At 40.0% G+C, this 21786-nt stretch overlaps 2 protein-coding genes across 2 annotated transcripts in view; one reads left to right on the top strand and one right to left on the bottom strand.

The window, feature by feature from the left end:
• Positions 1 to 17530, top strand: part of RAB10 (RAB10, member RAS oncogene family) — a gene marked incomplete at its 5' end in the record, with an annotated part of 102850 nt that extends 85320 nt beyond the window's left edge. Inside the window, 3 exon segments of the mRNA NM_001133210.1 lie at positions 7280 to 7369; positions 7986 to 8087; positions 15069 to 17530. Of these exon segments, the coding sequence (NP_001126682.1) occupies positions 7280 to 7369; positions 7986 to 8087; positions 15069 to 15152 (276 nt within the window). The 3' untranslated portion in view covers positions 15153 to 17530.
• A 1316-nt stretch (positions 17531 to 18846) lies between these two features.
• On the bottom strand, positions 18847 to 21325 carry LOC100456913 (epithelial membrane protein 2-like). Its single transcript, XM_054546856.2, has 3 exons — positions 20988 to 21325; positions 19995 to 20344; positions 18847 to 18859 (listed from the first exon to the last, which is right to left on the bottom strand). Exons 1-3 carry the CDS (start codon positions 21177 to 21179, stop codon positions 18847 to 18849), a joined length of 555 nt encoding a protein of 184 aa, XP_054402831.1. The 5' UTR covers positions 21180 to 21325.
• Positions 21326 to 21786: the final 461 nt, after the last annotated feature.

Genomic DNA, 21786 nt, shown 5'->3' with positions numbered 1-21786 from the left:
AGAATTATACCTATTTCCTCACTAGCCCCAGAATACTGATGTGAGTTGGCGTGGAGGTGTAGTAGGTTGTAAATTGGTGGTCAGATTGCTAAAGCTTTTTTAAAAAACAGGCTGAAAATGTCTTAACACTTATAAATTTATATATAAAGTAATTTTCCCTTTTTTTATACTTCATTGATCATTTATTTATTGGCTTCAGCTTCCTTCCATTGGCCTGCTTGCACCTAACTTACAGGTGTTCTTAGTAGAAGAGTGACTTCTAAAGCTACAGATAATTTGTCTTCTCTTTGAGTGGAGGTTCACGTTAGTGGCTCTGGTAACTTGCAGTGTTTGGTAGTGATTAGGATGTGGGTAGCTTATTACAGGTCACTGTGATAATTTGTCCATTTAGCAGCTGGGAGCCTTTTAAAACCATGCTTCTGTACTTCTTTGGGATCATGGACCCCTTTGAGAAACTAGAATCTTACCAGAATGATGTACTTATACAACTTGCAAAGTTTTATGTGTGCTCCTTGGAATTATTGATGTCCCCGAAGTCCGTCCTTAGATTCTGAGATCAAAATGCCTCTTACTGACTTTCAGCACATGGCAGGATTTTAGGAGCACCAGGTATATTGCTGCTTATTACTGGATATTTGCCAAGTTGCCTTTGTTTTAGCAGTAACATAAATTAAGAGGCACTAAATTCAGATAAGAGCATGGAATCCCTAAATAGGAAGTTTCTTTTTTTTTTTTCTTGAGACAGAGTCTTGCTCTGTTGCCCAGGCTGGAGTGCAGTGGTGCTATCTCGGCTCACTGCAAGCTCTACCTCCCGGGTTCATGCCATTCTCCTGCCTCAGCCTCCAGAGTAGCTGGGACTACAGGGCGTCCACCAACACACCCAGCTAATTTTTTGTATTTTTAGTAGAGACGAGGTTTCACCGTGTTAGCCAGGATGGTCTCAATCTCCTGACCTCGTGATCCGCCCGCCTCGGCCTCCCAAAGTGCTGGGATTACAGGCGTGAGCCACCACGTCCAGCCAGCCAGTTTCTTTATAGTATATTATAATTTTTTTTTTTTTTTTCTGAGACAGAGTCTTGCTCTGTCACCCAGGCTAGAGTGCAGTGGTATGATCTCAGCTCACTGCAACCTCCACCTCCTGGGTTCAAGTGATTGTCCTGCCTCAGCCTCCCAAGTAGCTGAGATTACAGATGTGCACCACCACATCCGGCTAATTTTAGTAGTTTTAGTAGAGACAGGGTTTTGCCATATTGGCCAGGCTGTTCTCGAACTCCTGACCTCATGTGATCCACCCGCCTCAGCCTCCCAAAGTGCTGGCATTACAGGTGTGAGCCACCACATGTGGTATAATTTTTCTTTGTTAAGCTTGTGATTCTACTAAGGGTATCTTCCTTGCAACAAAAGAGTTGTTTCCTCCCTAATCCTACCTTTGTCTACCCCCTTTTAAACTGTCGTTGACCCTTGAACTGCAGGTTCACTTACAGATGGATATTTTTGTTTAAAGAGATGGGGACTCGCAGTGTTGCCCAGGCTGGTCTCAAACTCCAGGGGTCAAGTGATTCTTCCTTCTCAGCCTCCCAAGAAGCTGGGATTACAGGTGTGTGCCACCACACCCAGCTCTATAAACAGGTTTTTAAAAACAAATCTTTTGGAAAAAATGTTAGAGACTTGCAACAATTTGAAAAACAGACAAGCCACATAACCTAGAAATATTGGGGGGGGGTGGAGATTAAGAAAAAGTTAAGTATATTATGAATGTCTAAAGTATATGTAGATACTAGTCTATTTTATTACTACCATAAAATATACACAGATCTATTATTAAAAGTTTAAATTTATTAACACTCAAACACACAAACAGAGCCCATACATGGCACCTTTTGCATCAACAGAAATGTAACAGAGATGCAGTATTAAATCATAATTGCATAAAAATAACTAATACATACTGTACTACTGTGATAATTTTGTAGCCACCTCCTGTTGCTATTTTGGTGAGCTCGTATGTTTCCAAGTGTCTGCTTAAAACACCATGTGATGCGGATCATCTCCCCATGAACAGTTTGTGTCTCCAGTAAATCCCATATTGCAATCAAAAGAGGTCTTTTGTGGTTCTTGCGTGTTTTCATCGTGTCTAGTGCAATACCATAAACCTTGAATAACACCATCAGACCTATACAAAGTGCCACTAGTGATGCCAGAAGCAATCCTGAGAAACAGAAAAGTCATGACATTACAAGAAAAAATTGAATTGCTTAATATGTACTGTAGAATGAGGTCTGCAGCTGTGGTTGCCCGTTATTTCAAGATAAATTAATCCAGCGTAAGGACCATTTTAAATAAAAGAAAATTTGTGAAGCCATCACTGCAGCCACAGCAGGAGGTGTGAAACCTTGCACTTTTTACAGAATACCTTTTTATCTCATGTTGAAAATGCAGCTTTTGTGTGGGTACAGGATTGCTATAAGAAAGGCATACTTGTAGGCTGGGCGCGGTGGCTCATGCCTGTAATCCCAGCACTTTGGGAGGCCAAGGCGGGCGGATCATGAGGTCAGGAGATCGAGACCATCCTGGCTAACACGGTGAAACCCCGTCTCTGCTGAAAATACAAAAAATTAGCCGGGCGTGGTGGCGGGCGCCTGTAGTCCCAGCTACTCCGGAGGCTGAGGCAGGAGAATGGTGTGAACCCGGGAGGCAGAGCTTGCAGTGAGCTGGGATCACACCACTGCACTCCAGCCTGGGCGACAGAGTGACTCCGTCTCAAAAAAAAACAAACAAAAAGGCATACTTGTAGACTATGATATTCAAGAAAAAGTGAAGTTATTATATGACAACTTAAAGCAAAACGGAAGAGAAGCTAGAGGAGTTAATGCCAGCAAAGAATGGTTTGATAATTTTAGAAAGAGGCTTGGCCTAAAAATGGCAGGCTAACAGGAGAAGCAGCTTCTGCTGACTAAGACACAGCAGACAAGTTCCTGGGCACTGCTGAACAAGTCTTTAATGCAGTTTAAAAGTGTCCTATTCTCGGGGTGGCGGGGAGGGGGGCAGGCCACAAAGGACATGAGTGTTAGGAAAAGAAGAAAGCACAGGGAATTAAGGCAGGAAGGGTTAGGCTAACTACTGTTTTGTGCAAATGCAATTGGGTTTATGATCAGGACTGATTGCCCTTACGTATGAAGTTGCTAACCCCCAAGACTTGAAGGGAAAAGACTTTTGAAGCTGCCAGTTTTTTGATCATTCAACAAGAAGACCTCTGAACACTGAGAATCCTTTTTCTGGATTGGTTCCATCAATACTTTGTCCCTGAAATCAGGAAATACCTTGCCATTAATGGGACTGCCCTTTAAAGTTCTTTTGATGTTGGACAGTGCCCCTGGCCACCCAGAACCCCATGAGTTTAACACCGAAAGCATCGAAGTGGTCTACTTGCCCCCGAACACAGTCTCTAATTCAGCATCTAGATCAGGAGGTCATGAGGACCTTTAAGGTTAATAACACATGATACTCTAACCTTAATAGAACATCATGAAAATCTGGAGGAATTACACCGCTGAAGATGCCATCATTATAGAAAAAGCCGTGAAAGCCATCAAGCACAAAACAGTAACTTCCTGCTGGAGAAAACTGTGTACCGATGTTGAGCATGATTTCACAGGATTTGTAGTGGAGCCAGTCAAGGAATTTATGAAAGAGACTGTGGATAAGACAAGAGCTAAGAGACACCAACCAGAGGAATCAACAGAAGATGATTTAATGAAGATGCTGGTGCTTCCAAACCAGCGCTAGACGATAAGGAAGAAGGCAAAGAAGTAGTGCCAGAAAACAAATTGACTGTAGACAATCTGGCAGAAGGGTTCTGATTATTCACGACTGCTTTAGACTTACTGTACAACATGGACCATTATGTGATACAGGCACTGAAACTGAAGCAAATGCTGAAAGAAGGATTGGTTTTGTATAGAAGTATTTTTAAAGAAATGAAAAAGCAAAAAAGAAATTACAATGTTTTTCCGTAAAGTTAAACTGAGTGTGCCTGCCTCCCCTTCCACCTTCTCTACCTCTTCTGCCTCTGCCTTCCCTGAGACAGCAAGACCAACCCCCTCCTCTTTCTCCTCCTCAGCCTACTCAATTTGAAGACATTGAGGATGAAGACCTTTATGATGATCCACTTCCACTTAATGAATAGTAAATATATTTTTCTTCCTTATGATTTTCTTAATAACATTTTCTTTTCTCTAACTTTATGGTAAGAATACAGTATAGAATACATATATAAAATATATGTTAATCGACTGTTACTGATAATACTTCTGGTTAGCAGCAGGCTATTACTAGTTAAGTGTTTGGGGAGTAAAAGTTATACATGGTATCCCCTTACCCCCATTGTTCAAGGGTCAACTGTATGTTGTTTTAAATCAGCATATTTTATAACTTTCCTAGTTTTTTTTTTCTTATAGCTACAGGAAATGAAGTAACCGCAGCCATTTGGCAGTTTTGTTGTTGTTGTTTTTCTTTTTGTTGTTGTTGCTTTTTTTTTTTTTTTTTTTTTTTTTTTGAGACAGGGTCTTGCTTTGTTGCCCTGGCTGGAGTGCAGTGGCAGTGATAATAGTTCACTCCAGCCTTGAGCTCTTGGGCTCAAGTGCTCCTCCTGCCTCAGCCTCTTAAAGTGTTGGGATTACAGGCATGAGCCCCCATGCTCAGCCTGTTGTTGTTTTTGAATACTTTTTAAAATTGTGGCAAAATACATACAACATGAAATTTTCATTTTAACTATTATTTTGGTGTATAGTTCAGTGGTGTTAAGTACATTCTACTGTTGTGCAGCCGTCACCACCATCCATTTCCAGAACTTTTTCATCTTTCTGAACTCAAGCTTTGCATCCATTAAACAATAATTTCTGTCTCCCCGTTTCCCCAGCTCCTGGCAACTGTCACCATTCTATTTTCTATGAATTTGACTGTTATAGGTACCTCATATAAGTGGAATCATATAGTATTTGTTCAATTTGTAAGTAATTTACTTCATTTAACATAAAGTTTTCAAGGTTCATCTACATTGTAGCATGTGTCAGAACTTGTTTATTTTTTAAGGCTGAATAATATTCCATTGTTTTTATATGCCATGTTCTGTTTATACATTCACCCATTGTTGGATATGTGGGTTGTTTTCACCCTTTTACTATTGTGAATAATGTTGCTGTGAACACTGGTGTACAAATATCTGAGTCCCTGCTTTAAATTCTTTTGCGTGTATACCCATAAGTGGAATTGCTGGATCATATGATAATTCTATGTGTAACCTTTTGAGGAATCACCAGACTCTTCCACAGTGATTGCACCATTTTACATTCCTACCAACAGTACACAAAGGTGTCGGTTTCTCCACATCCTCGCCAATATGTGTTTTCTGTTTTTTTAATAGCAGCCATACTAGTGGGTATGTAGTGGTATCTCTCGTTGTGGTTTTGATTTACATTTCCTAATGTTAGTGATATTGAGCATCTATTCATGTACATATTGTTTGTTTGTATATCTTCTTTGAAGAAATGTCTATTCAAATCCTTTGCTTGCTTTTTTTTTTTTTTTTTTTTTTTTTTTTTTAATTTTTTCCAGACAGGGTCTTGCTCTGTTCCCCAGGCTGGAGTACAGAGGCATGATGATCATGGCTCACTGCAGCCTCAACTTCCCAGGCTCAAGTGATTCTCCTGCCACAGCCTCCTAAGTAGCTGGGACTACAGGCACACACCACCATGCCTGGCTAATTTTTAAATTTTTTGTAGAGATGAGGTCTCACAGTGTTACTCAGGCTAGTCTCGAACTCCTGGGCTCAGGCAGTTTTCCCGACAGCCTCCCAAAGTGCTGTCGTTTTTTGTTGTTGTTAGGAGTTTTAGGTGTTTTTTATATATTCTAGGTATTATTCCCTTTCAAATACATGATTTACAAATATTTTCTCCTTTTTGTGGGTAGTCTTTTCATTCTCTTGATAGCGTCCTTTGTTGCACAGTAGTTTTTAACTTTGATGAAGTACAGTTTATCTACTTTTTCTTTTATTGCCTGTGCTTTTGATATCATATCAAAGAAACCATTGCCAAATCCGGTGTCTTGAAGCTTTTCCCTATGTTTTCTTCTAAGAGTTTTATAGTTTGAGGTCTTTAATCTATTTCAAGTTAATTTTTTATGTGGTTTAAAATAAGGATCCAGCTTCATTGTTTTGCATGTGGATATCTGGTTTTCCTAGTGCTATTTATTGAAAAGACTGTCCTTTCCCTATTGACTGATTTTGGCATCCTTGTTGAGGATCATTTGACTAAGTATGTGAGGATTTATTTCTGGGCTCTCTATTCCATTCCATTAGTCTGTGTATCTGTCTTTATGCCAGTTCCACACTTTTTGATTTGCAGTAAGTTCTGAAATTTGACTCCTCCAGCTAATATTATTTTGGCTGGGCTCAGTGGCTCATGCCTGTAATCCTAGCTCTTTGGGAGGCCGATGGGGGTGGATCACTTGAGGCCAGGAGTTCGCGATAAGCCTGGCCAACATGGCAAAACCCCCCGTCTCTACTAAAAAACTACAAAAATTAGCCGGCATGGTAGTACACACACCTGTAGTCCCAGCTACTCAAGAGGCTAAGGCAGGAGAATCGCTTGAACTCGGGAGGCGAAAGTTGCAGGAAGCCCAGATCACGCCACCGCACTCCAGCCTGGGCAACAGAGCAAGGCTTTGTCTCAAAAAGAGAGATTCTTTTGATGTTAGATTCCATATGAATTTTTGGATAGATCTTTCTATTTCTGCAAAAATTGTCATTGGGATCTTAAGGGGACAACCACTTGTTTTTAACTGATTTTTCTGTATGGACCTCCTTGTGCCATAGCAGCACAGCTATTTGAGACTTTAAGGGCTCTATAAAATTTTTAATTAAGGCTTCTATAGGGTAGTATGCATTATAAAATCTGAAATGATCCGGCCTGGATTTAGATTATGCAAGTTTCTTTGCTTGTGTCTTCTCTTTTGGTAAGAAAGAACATACCTAGAAAGTAGACAGCCTCCTTTAGGGAGGAAATAGTATTTGACATGGATATGTCTTGGGAATTGTGTTTCTTTTGCTAGGTAATCTAAGAATTTGTGTAGGCTTTTAGTATGGAGTAGTTTTAGGGTGACTGCTTTAAAACTTTAAAGCTATAGAAGTGACCCTCTAAATTGAGAGAATAAAGTCACTTTTAAAGACTGTTAAGCCGTAATTCGTGGTAGTATGTAAAAGTAAAATTTTATTTCATTTTAGCATGCCAATGAAGATGTGGAAAGAATGTTACTAGGAAACAAGTGTGATATGGACGACAAAAGAGTTGTACCTAAAGGAAAAGGAGAACAGGTAAAAATCTGAATTAAACTGATATTCTGCTCTTTCTTTGTAAAGATAATGCTACTTTTGATTATTTTTATAGTAATAGTGATCGAACGCACTAAGCTAATTACATAGTTTTTAAAATGCTTGTTGGAAATAATATTTTATCATTTGAGTGAAATTTTTTTCAGTGCATATTTAACATGTATGGGAGAATCAAATGTGCCCATAGTATTTTTAGCCTTATTTAAACTACAAAGAGAGAAAAATATAAGTCATTAATCCTCAGTTTTTAAACTTAGGACTTTAAGGAAATGTATCAATTAGTATGGTTCTAAAATGTGACAATCAGGAGCCTATGGTGAACAGAAATTGGACCCTGAGGAGTCAGGTTGAGCTTCTCTTAAGTTTGTCCCCAGTGTGAAGTATCTGACTTAGAATATCTGAAATAAACTTTTGGGGTAAGGAGATTACTTTTCTTTCGTTTGTTTTATGAAAGCGCTTGACTCGCTGAAATATTCTATGTTATATATTCTAGTTGGGACCACTGCCTTTAGAATAAGATTAATATTTAAGATGTTAAAGTCAGCAGTTGGCAACCCATGCTTGATAATTTTATGATGAGATTTTGTTTCTGTTTTAGATTGCAAGGGAGCATGGTATTAGGTTTTTTGAGACTAGTGCAAAAGCAAATATAAACATCGAAAAGGCGTTCCTCACGTTAGCTGAAGATATCCTTCGAAAGGTAAGTTCCTGTTTTTACATCCTGCCAGGTACCTGAGTATCTCTGTTGAATATTTTGTCTATTCTGAAGTACTGGATTTACATACAGAATTTGAGTTTAGGTGGTATTGTTTCTGTAGGGCAGCAGTCCCCAGCCTTTTTGGCACCAAGGACTGGTTTCATGGAAGATAATTTTTCCATGGACCATACTTGGGGGTAGTTTCACCCAGAAACTACCCCACCTCAGATCATCAGGCGTTAGATCCTCCTAAGGGGCACGCAACCTAGATCCCTTCATGTGCAGTTCACAGTGGGGTTTGCACACCTATGAGAATCTAATGCTACCACTGATCTGATGGGAGGCGGAGCTCAGGTAATAATGCTCACTCACTTGCTGCTCACCTCCTGCTGGGTGGCCCCGTTCACAGGCCACGGACCAGTAAGAGTCCACAGCCCCGGGGTTGGGGACTTCTGCTGTAAGGAACTGGGGAAACAGAAAGCCATCTAGAAATCTGAAGGATCGAGTCAGTGGTAACCATTAATATTCTGAGCTCCACAGTCACTGTCTAGTCCCTAGTTCAATTATTTTTTCCAGCTTTTTGTCTTTTCTAGCCTTTTTACTCTTGGACTCATTTCTCTTAATGAGTACTTTGCATTCTCAAAGATAATTTAGGAAATTTTAAGATAAGAAATGAATCTATTAAGTAGTTATTGCCACAGAATTGCTATTCTGCCATATTAGTCACTTCTCAGGCAAATAAAGGGCGTGTACATATTCTGTATGTACTGAATAAAACCTATTATGTAAGAAAATAAATAATGCTGAAAATGTGATCTTGGGGAATTCATATTTTACCTCAGGTTTGTTTCTGGGTTTAAGATTTGTGACTCTCAATATTTGCTAGTGTAAGTAACATGTAGCCAAATTAGGAAATCGGATTTTCGTATTTTCCCTCAAGTGAATAGGTATAATGCATGGATTTGGTTATGAGTCCTGAATTCTCTGTTCAATCTGTTGAAATTTTAAATGCAAATAAATACAGATAAAATCTGACATACATTGGCCAGGCGCGGTGGCTCACGTCTATAATCCCAGCACTTTGGGAGACTGAAGTGGGTGGATCACGAGGTCAGGAGATGAGACCATCCTGGCCAACACGGTGAAACCCCATCTGTACTAAAAATACAAAAATTAGCTGGGTGTGGTGGCACGTGCCTGTAATCCCAGCTTCTTGGGAGGCTGAGGCAGAAGAATCCCTTGAACCAGGGAGTCAGAGGTTGCAGTGAGCCGAGATCACGCCACTGCATGCCAGCCTGGGGACAGACCAAGACTCCATCTAAAAAAAAAAAAAAAAAAAAAATCTGACACACATCCTAAAAGAGAAGCAGATGTTGTATAGGAGAAAATGTAATTACATTTGGTAACCTTTCTATTTTTATATTTGAAATATTAATATATTTTTCTAAAACCAACCTATACATAAAAGGTAGATGTTTGTTTTTACATTTTCTTAACCAGCCAGTTTTTTTTCTTTCTCCACTTTGGAAGGACAGAGACATTAGCTGTAGTAGAGGTGGTATGTCACATATAAATCTAGTGAAATTTCTGAGCAATTATAAGAGATTGAGTTGAGATATTTACATTGAAGTAAATTATATAGAGGCATTAAAACTAAGGGAGCTAATTTTTAGAGTGAAATGTAGGTATCTGTTGACTACAATTGAATATTCAAAGTGGAAAAAACAGTCATCAGTTATTGCTCTTCAATGGGACTAAAAAATTGGTGCCCTTTTGAGTCTGCCAACTTCCTTGAACATCATATTTTGGGATTTCCTGCTTTAGGAGATGTTTTTCTATGAGAATCCAGTCAGATCAAAAATTGCATTTTATTTCAGAGAATGAGAGAGGCTGACAGCAATTAAAATAAGTATAAAAGATCTCCATAGTGTGAGTGATAAAAAGCAAATTAGGATATAATATGTGAAGTGATCTCATTTTTCAAGATTATATGATACCAAACATACATATGTACACGCAGATACATTTTGTTATTTTTAGCAAATAGAGAACTGGAAGGATAGATACCAAAGTTTAAATAGCACTCCAAGAGAGTGATGGTGGTAAGGGGGAGGGATCATAGGGCAGATTCATTTACCGACTACAGGCAGTTTAGTTTTGAAATTTCAACAGCTGTCTTTTTTGAATTATAAAAACAATTTTAAGATTTTTTTTGAAAGAATAGTCTTTCACAATTGAGTTAAGGTGAAACCCATTAGAATTTCTTGAGAAAATATCTATATTATTTATTGTTCTTTTGAAGAACAAAAGAATAGAAGAATACAACTAGGAAAAAATGTTTCTTTCTTTCCTTTTTTTTTTCTTTTTGAGACAGGGTCTCACTATGTTTCCCAGGCTGAAGTGTAGTGGCTGTTGGCAAGTGTGATCACACTGGCTGTAGCCTCAAACTCCTGGCCTCCAGTGATACACTAGTAGGTGGGACCACAGGGGTATGCCATCAAGTCTGGCTCGGTCTCTCTCTTTTTTTTTTTTTTAATTGATGGGGTCTGACTATGTTGCCCAGGCTAGATTTGAACTCCTGGGCTCAAGCCATCCTCCTGCTTCAGCTTTCTGAGTAGCTAGGACCACGAGGACACATCACCATCCCTCACTAATTTTCAGATTTTTTTGTGGAGATGGGGGGGTCTCACTGTTTTGTCCAGGCAGGTCTTGAACTCATGGCCTCAAGTGATCCTCTCACCCTGGCCTCCTGAAGTGTTGGAATTACAGGTGTGAGCCCCGTGCCAAAAATTGTATTTTTAATTAAATGAAGGGAATAAAAGAAATAGAAAAATGCTTGTTTTAAATTTGGTGGAAGGTACTTTGTATTTCAGACATTAGTGCGTCAGGATGAAACATTATCCAGTATTCACAATCGAGTTAAAGACCAGGATAAGACTGGCGGGAGTTACCACAAGACCTAGTGAAACACTCTTGTTTGTCTCTGTGTCCTTTCTCTTTCTGGGCTTTTTGGTCTTCGTGGTTTCTGCTTACTTTCTGTCTATACTATGTCCTTTGATCTTCTCATCAGTCTTGGCTTTTTTTTTTTTTTTTTTGAATAGTGCTATATAGCCATTATATATATAATTTTGTTCCCCAGTGAGATAGAGCTTTCCTTATTATCATTATTAAAGGTTTAAAGTATGAGTATACTATTAAATAAAGATCTCAGTCTAGACTTGCAGGGGTGTCCAATCTTTTGGCTTCCCTGGGCCACAGTGGAGAATTGTCTTGGACCACATATAAAATACACTAATACTAACCATAGCTTGTACACTAAAGAAAAAAAAATCACACACAACAAATCTCATCATGTTTTAACAAAGTTTACCAATTCGTTGTATTGGGCTGCGTGCAGGCTGCAGGTTGGACAAGCTTGGTCTAGAGTTTTCCCCAAGTAAGCAGGCCCAAATACTAGGTAGCAATCTTTCTTCATACACATCCATACACTTAGATGTGGTGAAGTTATGAGTTAAAACAGCAAATGTAAACTTCCTTCACATTAGAATTAACTTAAAATGAAAGCAATTTAAAACATCTTTTAATTTAATTATTTAGCTACATGATTCATTCTCTTGCTTCAAACATTTAAAAGGAGAAAAAAAAAGGATACAGAAATTTGCCACCTTGTTCCCTTTAATTCCCTCAATGTTACCAATTCCTCATTTCCCCCTTACTCCCCAGGTAACTGATGTAATTAATTTATCAGTTATTACTCTTAAAATATGAATATATATTTTTGTCCCACCCCACCCCCACAACCTTTTCTTTTTAGCAGGTGAGATAACATACTCCACTGATTGTCACTTTGCTTATTTCACTTACTATAAGCAAAATAATTTTACTTTTTAAATAATTACATGCTATTCCTTTGATTGTTTATATCATAATTGAACAAGTCTTCCAGTGAGGGACATTTAGATTATTTTCAAACTTATGTGCACATAAACTGTATGTGTAGTACATAATCTTGTATTTAAATTATTTTCCACATGCACATACATTTGAAAGACAGATTCTGAGAATTGGCCAAAGAGCGTACATGTATGTACATTTGCAATTTTGATAAATACTGCCAAAGTCTGTCCTGAGGGTTATACCCATTTACACACCCACTTGCAGTAGATGAGAATATGTGTTATTCACACCCTGGCCAGCACAGTGGATTTCAAGACTCAGATCTTTCCCAGTCTAACAGGTTAAAAAATGTAGATTTAATTTGCAGGTAATTTCTGAGTAAGGCTGAGCATTTAAAAACATCTGTTTGTTTGTTTGTTTTGAGATGGAATTTTGCCCTTGTTGCCCAGGTTGGAGTGCAATGGCACGATCTCGGCTCATTGCAGCCTCTGCCTCCCAGGTTCAAGAGATTCTCCTGCCTCAGCCTCCCAAGTAGCTGGGATTACAGGAGCCCGCCACCACGCCTGGCGAATTTTTATATTTTTACTAGAGACAGGGTTTCAACATGTTGGCCAGGCTGGTCTCGAACTCCTGACCTCAGGTGATCTGCCCACCTTGGCCTCCCAAAGTGCTGGGATTACAGGCGTGAGCCACCACACCCGACCTGAAAACATATGTTTAAGAATCACTTTTACATTTCCTTTTCTGTAATTGTTTTTGTTTGTTTATTCCTTTGCCCAATTTTTCTATTTGGTTATTGGCCTTTTCTTATTCTTAGCTAGGAGCCAGCCTAAAACTTTTAATAAACTTAATTAAAACTCAACTTCAACTTAATAAATATTTTGGCTGTAAAAGATTTTGCTCTGTAAGAGATACCCTCCCCCCCCTTTTTTTTTTAATCTGTTTCAAGGATCTAAGTTAAATTCTAAAAAGATAAGAAAATCAGTGTAGGAGCCTCCCTGGTTGTCTTTAACCGACTCATACCTGGAAGTTCCCAGAGAGAGAGTATTTTCAGTGCAACTGTACTTTTTTTTCTTGCTGGATGCTGGTCTGCCCCTTTTTCTTCTTTGCATTTTTCTCAAAGATCTGTATTAGGAGCAAAGTCACTTGTACTGGAAACCCCACAGAGGTCTTTTTAATGCATAATTTGCTGCTTTAACATACATGGAGGAGAAGAATCCCAATTAGGCAGTGGGAGTAAGGTGAGCTCTAAGGGCAAGTAGCAGTGTCACCTCAGTATGAGTTAACTAGGCTTGTCTTAGGCTACTTGAGGTTTTAAAATATTTTTAAAATATTTTAACTTTTTCTCCCTTGGGCTACACAAGCCCTTAACTTTATATTGTTTCCATGAGAGAATAAGTTCTCAGGTACGTCCTAGCTGTCAAAATGTTGTGATGAACTACTGTTTTATACAATAGCATCGATAAATCTCAAAGACTGATACTGAGTGAAAGAAGTCACGGAGAAGAATATATTCAACTATGGTTCCATGTATATGAAGGTTAGGAATAGAAAAAAACTAATCTTAGATGATAGAAATCAGAATATTGGGTAACTTGAGCAGTATTGGCAGGAAAGGGGCACAAGGGAGCCTTCTTGGGAATATTATGTTCTGTATCCTGATCTGGTAGTTTGACAATATATACTAAAAATACATCAGGCTTACACTTAAGCTTTATGTAGTTTTCTGTATGTAAGGTATCACTTTAAAAATATTTTTTTATATAAAAATGGGCCTACCCTTTTAAAATACTGTATTCTTCTGATTTTTTTTTTCTTTTTCTTTTTCTTTTTTTTTGAGACGGAGTCTCACTCCGTCGCCCAGGCTGGAGTGCAATGGCGGGATCTTGACTCACTGCAACCTCTGCCTCCCGAGGTCAAGCGATTCTCCTGCCTCAGCCTCCCGAGTAGCTGGGATTACAGACGTGCAACACCACACCCAGCTACTTTCAGTAATTTTAGTAGAGACAGGGTTTTGGCATGTTGGCCAAGCTGGTCTCAAACTCCTGACCTCAGGTGATCCACCCGCCTCGGCCTCCCAAAGTGCTGGGATTACAGGCCTCAGCCACGACACCCAGCCCTTCTGATTTTCAAAGTAATATTTAGTGTTGGGAAAAAGCAGAATTATACTAAGAATAAAATTAAATCAACCATAATTTTACCACCTAAGGGTTGCTACTGTTAGTATTTTGTTGTATCTCCTTTGGGGTTTTTCTGTGTTTTTAGGGGAGTTGGGAGGAGTCTTACTCTCTTGGTCTGTTGCGCAGGCTGGAGTGCAGTGGAGTGATCATAGCCCACTGCAGCCTTGAACTCCTGGGCTCAAGTGATCCTCTTGCCTCAGCCTCCTGAGTAGCTGGGACTACAGGCTTGAGCCACTGTGTCCAGCTAATATTTTAAATTTTTTATACAGATGGGGGTCTTGGTGTGTTGCCCAAGGTGGTTTTAGCTCCTGGCCTCAAGTGATCCTCTCACCTCGGCCTCTGAAAGTGCTGGGATTACAGGCGTGAGGCACTGTTATCAGCCATCTATATCCATTTTTAACATGAATTAGATAACTACATTTTGCTCCACTCCTTTTCACTTAATCAGTTGAGGTTGCCTTTTTAAAACTATGATACAGTAATAAAATTAGTCTAAAAAGGCAGATAACTAAACAGAAAAGGGCAGTTTTATTTCTGTGACGTTACATATACCTAACATTGGTTTCATACAACTTGCTCCACAATGCCTTTTAAGTACTAAACATATTCAGAGGTCAGGGCTAGAAGATAACAAAATCTATTTAAGAGTTAGAGCAGAGAAGATTTCAGAAGCTTTATAAAGGCATGCCAGGAAATGTCTACACTATTTCACAGCTTGGAGGAAGCAGGCAAAAAGATCAAAACAAAGCTTCCAAATCTTTACTTTGCACACGGAGGGGAAACGTATCTCCTGTGATTGTAGTTGTATTTTGTTGTATAAATTGACATGAGAATATTCCTGTTGAATCTTGATTTTATCCATGGCAGTGTTTTTTCATGAGTTATTTTCCTTTTGTGTTTGTTGCAGACCCCTGTAAAAGAGCCCAACAGTGAAAATGTAGATATCAGCAGTGGAGGAGGCGTGACAGGCTGGAAGAGCAAATGCTGCTGAGCATTCTCCTGTTCCATCAGTTGCCATCCACTACCCCGTTTTCTCTTCTTGCTGCAAAATAAACCACTCTGTCCATTTTTAACTCTAAACAGATATTTTTGTTTCTCATCTTAACTATCCAAGCCACCTATTTTATTTGTTCTTTCATCTGTAACTGCTTGCTGACTTTATCATAATTTTCTTCAAACAAAAAAATGTATAGAAAAATCATGTCTGTGACTTCATTTTTAAATGTACTTGCTCAGCTCAACTGCATTTCAGTTGTATTATAGTCCAGTTCTTATCAACATTAAAACCTATAGCAATCATTTCAAATCTATTCTGCAAATTGTATAAGAATAAAGTTAGAATTAACAATTTTATTTTGTACAACAGTGGAATTTTCTGTCATGGATAATGTGCTTGAGTCCCTATAATCTATAGACATGTGATAGCAAAAGAAACAAAAGCCAGGAAAACACTCATTTTCGCCTTGAATATGTAAATGGGATTAATTTTGTCCTGTGCCTTATGTGGAAAGGAACTTCTTTGGTTTTCCTTTTTTGTTCTGGTGGAAGCATGTGCAGGAGACATATCATCCAGACATAAACCATTAAAATGTTTGTGGTTTGCTTGGCTGTAATTTTCAAAGTAGTTAATTGAGGACAAAGGGTAATGCAGAAGTGATAGCTTTGGTTTGCTGAGTCTTGTTTTAAGTGGCCTTGATATTTAAAACAATTCCTGACACCATTTCTTCTCCTTGGCCACTTTTTCCTTGTGTCTCCCTGCATGCTGCTTTATTTGCTTCTCCCTCCCCCACCACCTCATGGTATATTTAAGAGTGAAAGGGACAAACTAGTAGGTTTGTCAAGTTTAATATAAAGCACTGATGTAACTTGCTAGGTAAACGGAAAGATAAGTTCTAACTGCCTACTATCCAATGTCAGTTAATTGGTGTCTTCCCCCTCATTTGCTCTCTGCCCTAAAATGTGTCCCAGATGCCTTCATTTGCTATTTTACTTCTATGTTCTGCTTTTCCTCCTCTGTTCCCTTCCTGTCTATCCATTGAGTTTATGAAATGGAAGAGTTAACTGCATGCACTAGTGTTTGGAGGGTGTTGTGGTTTGTCTTTCTAATTAGGTGTATAGCCTATTCACTTTCCTAGAATAAATCTCTTAACCTAAATTTGAGTAGTCTGCATTTTGGCAACTCCTCTAGCAGCTTGGTAGCCTAGTACAGGTTGTTTTTTTAAAAAAGAAAAAGCAGGAAGGAGGAGTGAATTTTATTAACATGTTTGCCAAATGTATTGAGATTTGGCCTCTGAAGAACACTTTTTCAGTGTTAAGTTTCTTTACCTTAAGATTCAGAAATACTTTAGAATATTATTAATTTTAAGTCCTGTCTTTACATCCTTTTGGAAAACTTGTATTACCATGGGTTTGGAAAAAGGACAACGAAAGGCTTTTCATGTAAAGATAAGATCTTTAGCTATCTCTAACCCTGTCCTTTTTTCACTGCATTTTTTCTAGTTTTGCTTCATTGCTTATCATTAGGATAGGGTAAGTGAAGTTTGCTATGCTGCTAGCATCCTAAGATGATACCTTTGTTGAAAGAATTGTGAATAGCATGATTCATTTCTAGCAGAGGCTGAGTTTAGGACAGCAGCTTCCATTGAGAAGTCTTTCTGTGTCGTGAATAGCATTTTAATGACCTCTTGGCTCACATAAGCAAACAACATAGGGACGTATCTGCTATGAAAATCCACAAATTTTTCAGATAGTGCCCTAAAAACAATTTTATATGCCTCACTGGTTGTTATTCTTAGGTTATTCCCACACTTGACTTCATCATTGTTTACTACTAGTAAAAAGCAGCATTGCCAAATAATCCCTAATTTCCACTAAAAATATAATGAAATGATGTTAAGCTTTTTGAAAAGTTTAGGTTAAACCTACTGTTGTTAGATTAATGTATTTGTTGCTTCCCTTTATCTGGAACGTGGCATTAGCTTTTTTATTTTAACCCTCTAATTCTTATTCAATTCCATGACTTAAGGTTTGAGAGCTAAACACTGGGAGTTTTGGATAACAGACTGACAGTTTTGCATAATTATAATCGGCATTGTACATAGAAAGGATATGGCTACCTTTTGTTAAATCTGCACTTTCTAAATATCAAAAAAGGGAAATGAAGTATAAATCAATTTTTGTATAATCTGTTTGAAACATGAGTTTTATTTGCTTAATATTAGGGCTTTGCCCCTTTTCTGTAAGTCTCTTGGGATCCTGTGTAGAAGCTGTTCTCATTAAACACCAAACAGTTAAGTCCATTCTCTGGTACTAGCTACAAATTCGGTTTCATATTCTACTTAACAATTTAAATAAACTGAAATATTTCTAGATGGTCTACTTCTGTTCATATAAAAACAAAACTTGATTTCCAGCTGTGTGGTTTGGTTTTCATTTATTTATGGAATTGGAAGATTACTTCTGAAAAAAATGTGGAATAGCAAACTAAAAGAGTTGACAAAAATGGGAAATCACTGTCAACCTATGGAAAACTGGAAAGGCAATTTCAAGAACTGTCTTTGTTGAGAAACTACATTAAAAAATAGAATTATCTCTGGGATCCTAAAGCGGAATCATCCTTGTGCCAAAATAGGAGATGCCACGATCCTAATCACACCTGGCTTACACTAGTTGGATGTGCCAAAGGCCACTACAGCTGAGGTCACCTGATTCCTCAGGGGGACCAAGCTGGGCTCCTCATACTGGAGGGAAAATCCTTGTTTTAGCAGCAGCTGGCCTCTTACTAAGAAACAAAGTATTGGCCGGGTGCGGTGGCTCACGCCTGTAATCCTAGCACTTTGGGAGGCCAAGGCGGACGGATCACGAAGTCAGGAGATGGAGACCATCCTGGCTAACATGGTGAAACCCCGTCTCTACTAAAAATACAAAAAAATTAGCCGGGCATGGTGGCGGGCGCCTGTAGTCCCAGCTACTCGGGAGGCTGAGGCAGGAGAATGGCGTGAACCCGGGAGGAGGAGGAGGCTGCAGTGAGCCGAGGTCGCGCCACTGCACTCCAGCCTGGGCGATAGAGCAAGACTCAGTCTCAAAAAAGAAAAGTATTTCCTGCTTTTGTTATACATAGCAACAGCCTTGTCTTTATGTGTAGGGAAAAGAAATGTTTGATCCTATATTCAGGCATTATTAGTCAATAATAAAGATAAATATTTGTTGACAAGATTGTCTCTGCTGAAAGTATATGTAGAGTTTTTCTCAGAGGCAGTGATTTTAAGAAACACATGGAGTGTTTTTAATGCTCTATTCCTTCCCCCCAACATACTTATTTTGTTGGGACCTACGATTCTGCCTTTGCCGGGTGTGGTGCCTCACACCTATAATCCCAACACTTTGGGAGGCCAAGGCGGGTGGATCACCTGAGGTCAGGACTTCGAGACCAGCCTGGCCAACGTGGTGAAACCCTGTCTCTACTAAAAATACAAAAATTAGCCGGGCATGGTGGCGCATGCCTGTAATCCCAGCTACTCGGGAGGCTGAGGCAGGAGAATCGCTTGAACCCGGGAGGCAGAGGTTGCAGTAAGCCGAAATCATGCCACTGCACTCCAGCCTGGGTGACAGAACAAGACTGTCTCAAAAAAAACAACAACAAAAAACCAAGATTGATGTAGGGAAATAGGATATGGTCTCTCCCCTTAAATCGATGGTCTAGTTTAGAAAACAAAAGTCATCAAGTTAAGCATATACAAGAGCCAAATAATTGTAATCTGGATTTTAATTGCTGTATTAATATATCAAGTTCAGTTGGTGAGAATAGTTGGGATTGCTTTTTGGGGGAGGAGGGACATTAATTGGTTCTTAGAAATGTGGATTCGCTGGCTAGGGCAGATGGGGAGGTCATTGTAAGAAGAGACCACAGAGGCTAGAGAGTGACAGGCCCTGGGGAGTCATGGTAAACTCTTGAGAGTGGTGAGAGCAGTGTGTTTGTGGAAAGCAAGTTTAGATGGATTTGAATAGAAACAAGGGTTCTAGAGGTCACGTGGGAAGTCGTGTTAATCAAGGTTTCAATAAGACTGGGCTAAAATGGCAGAGGGAAATGCAGGGTTGAAGGCAAAGGTAGTGTGTGAATTGGGTGGGGGAGGGGGTGTATTTCTGGTGAGCCTGCTAGGTGCTTTTTTGGCACTGCTCTAGGTATTTTGGGTTAGGTCTTCAACGTCCTTGTGAATTAGTACCCAAGAAGAAACGGCCTCAGATTAAGTCATTTGCTTAAGGTTGCACAGCCAGTTGGTGCTGGAGTCGGATTTTGAAACCAGGCCAACACCACTGTCCCTCCTGTGTTCACTTCACCTTATAACAGTTCTCAGGGGGGCCTGGGGTAATGAACAGGTGCCAGAGACAGCAGAAAGAGTCTGGAGTGGTTGTGTGACCATTTAGCTCAACCTTGGCACCTTCTAACAAAGAGTAATACCCTCGAAGTATACTTCATTTACTACTGTTTCTGCTTTATATTACCCCTCAGCATCTCACGCAGAAGAAAGCAAAGGGAAGCAATGGGGCATCTGATTGGCCTGGGAGCTCCAGATAGCCAGCAGGTACCTGAAGGCTGCAAGCCAGCTTGAAAGCAGTGGCTGGAACTGGAAGGGGTGTGCACACTACCAATAGCAAGTGAGCAAGAGAGACCCACAATAAACTGAAGGTTATTACAGTACTACAGTAGGCTCTAAGAAAGTCCCTTCTCCCACTCTAAGAAACAGGGCTTTTTTTTTTTTTTTTTTTTTAATACTTTTAAAGGAAACAATTCATTTGCTAGAAAAACCTAAAAAAAAAAAAAAAGGTTATATACAAAATGGTTATCTGAATGTGGATTCTGTACTGCAGCAAAAGCAACCCAGCTCTGGAACTCTGTTCCGCTTCCTCAGTTATCAGGTACATCATGCCGCTGATGAAGGTGAAGGCGAAGGCCACCCACGCCAGGATGTAGGAGTAGCCATAGCTGCCTTCTTTGGTCAGGTAATAGAAATCCGTGGTTTTATCGCGCCTGTCTGTATAAACGGAGGCTGCAATCATGAGGCACAGATATGACATTAGCTGGATGATGAAGGTTAGGACAAACCTCTCTCCCTGCTTTAGGTGGAAGATGAAGAAGGCGATGCAGCAGAGAATGGTGGAGAGGACCATGGTGGCCTGGATCACCTGTAGCATTGTAGCATGGTGTACTCTTTTTTTTTTTTTTTGAGACGAGTTTCGCTCTTGTTGCCCAGGCTGGAGTGCAGTGGTGCGATCTCAGCTCACTGCAATCTCCACCTTTCCGGTTCAAGCGATTCTCCTGCCTCAGCCTCCCGAGTAGCTGGGACTACAGGTGCGTGCCACCACACCCGACTAATTTTGTATTTTTAGTAGAGATGGGGTTTCTCCATGTTGGTGAGGCTGGTCTCAAACTCCTGACCTCAGGTGAACCGCCCACCTTGGCCTACCAAAGTGCTAGGATTACAAGGCGTGAGCCACCATGCCTGGCCATGGAATCGGGTACTCTTTTTTTTTTTTTTTTTTTTTTCTTTTTTTGAGATGGAGTCTCACTCTGTCGCCAGGCTGGAGTGCTGTGGCGCAATCTTGGCTCAATGCAACCTCCAAATCCCTGGTTCAAGCAGTTCTCCTGCCTCCAGCCTCCTGAGTAGCTGGGATTACAGGCACGCACCACCACGCCCGGCTAATTTTTGTATTTTTAGTAGAGACGGAGTTTCACCATGTTGGCTAGGCTGGTCTCGATCTCCTGACCTCATAATCCGCCTGCCTCGGCCTCCCAAAGTGCTGGGATTACAGGGGTGAGCCACCGTGCCCGGCCCATGGAGTATTCTTTAAAGCTGTCATTGATTACTGTACAATTCGTGTTTGTGGTACATATTCTCCAGACATCTGCAAAAAACTCATCTCCTACCCACCAGGCATTGTCGATGGTGGCGATGAACAGCAAGGCCGCAGAGGTGATGTGGAAGGCGACGGTGAAAGCAAGAAGCACCAACATTTTCATAGGGCAGGGTGAGGCGAGGGGTCACATTTAAAGCCCAGAGCGGGATGTGCCGGCGCTGGCCGCTACGCAGGCTGCTGGACCGATGGACAGGCTGGGGTGCGAGGCAAGGCCGCCGGGCTGTTTTGAAGCTCTGGGCTAAGACTGTGCACCCTCCCTCCTCTGAAACCAGGGCTTCTTGAAATGGCAGCTTCCAAGTTTGTGTCAGGAAAGGGGTAAAATGAGCCTGAAATAGCCGATTACATCAGATCTCAAACTCAAAATCCGGGGATGTTATCAAGATGGCTTGGCAGTTAACTTGAAGATGCTCACTCTGGCTAAAGATGGGACAGTCTGAACCCGTTGAATATGTGTAAATCCATGAGTTCATGATGATACCAAACACACATGCACACACCCCTAATTGGTCACTATTGGAGAATGCCAGGGAAATAGCTCTCCCCTCCCCCTACAACTGTTCTCTGGTGGTAAGTAAAAGAATCAATAATTAATCTTGCCTTCCTTATATGAACTATACCACTGGGTAACTGAATAGTCAACAAGATGAAGTTTCTCTGTACAGAAGTATTCCAACAACAACCAAAAAGAAGAAATAATAGAATCTTATCTC

The sequence above is a fragment of the Pongo abelii genome, chromosome 12, assembly GCF_028885655.2.
Source record: "Pongo abelii isolate AG06213 chromosome 12, NHGRI_mPonAbe1-v2.0_pri, whole genome shotgun sequence".
Taxonomy (NCBI): domain Eukaryota; kingdom Metazoa; phylum Chordata; class Mammalia; order Primates; family Hominidae; genus Pongo; species Pongo abelii.
Note: the sequence above shows the minus strand (reverse complement) of the source record. Positions and strands in the feature narration are given on the sequence as shown.

Coding starts and splice junctions, on each gene's coding strand:
- LOC100456913 (XM_054546856.2), bottom strand. CDS start 21,179: ATGAAAATGTTGGTGCTTCTTGCTTTCACCGTCGCCTTCCACATCACC. Junction 20,345..20,987: donor AAGAATACTCCATGGGCCGG/GCACGGTGGCTC, acceptor ACAATGCTACAG/GTGATCCAGGCCACCATGGT.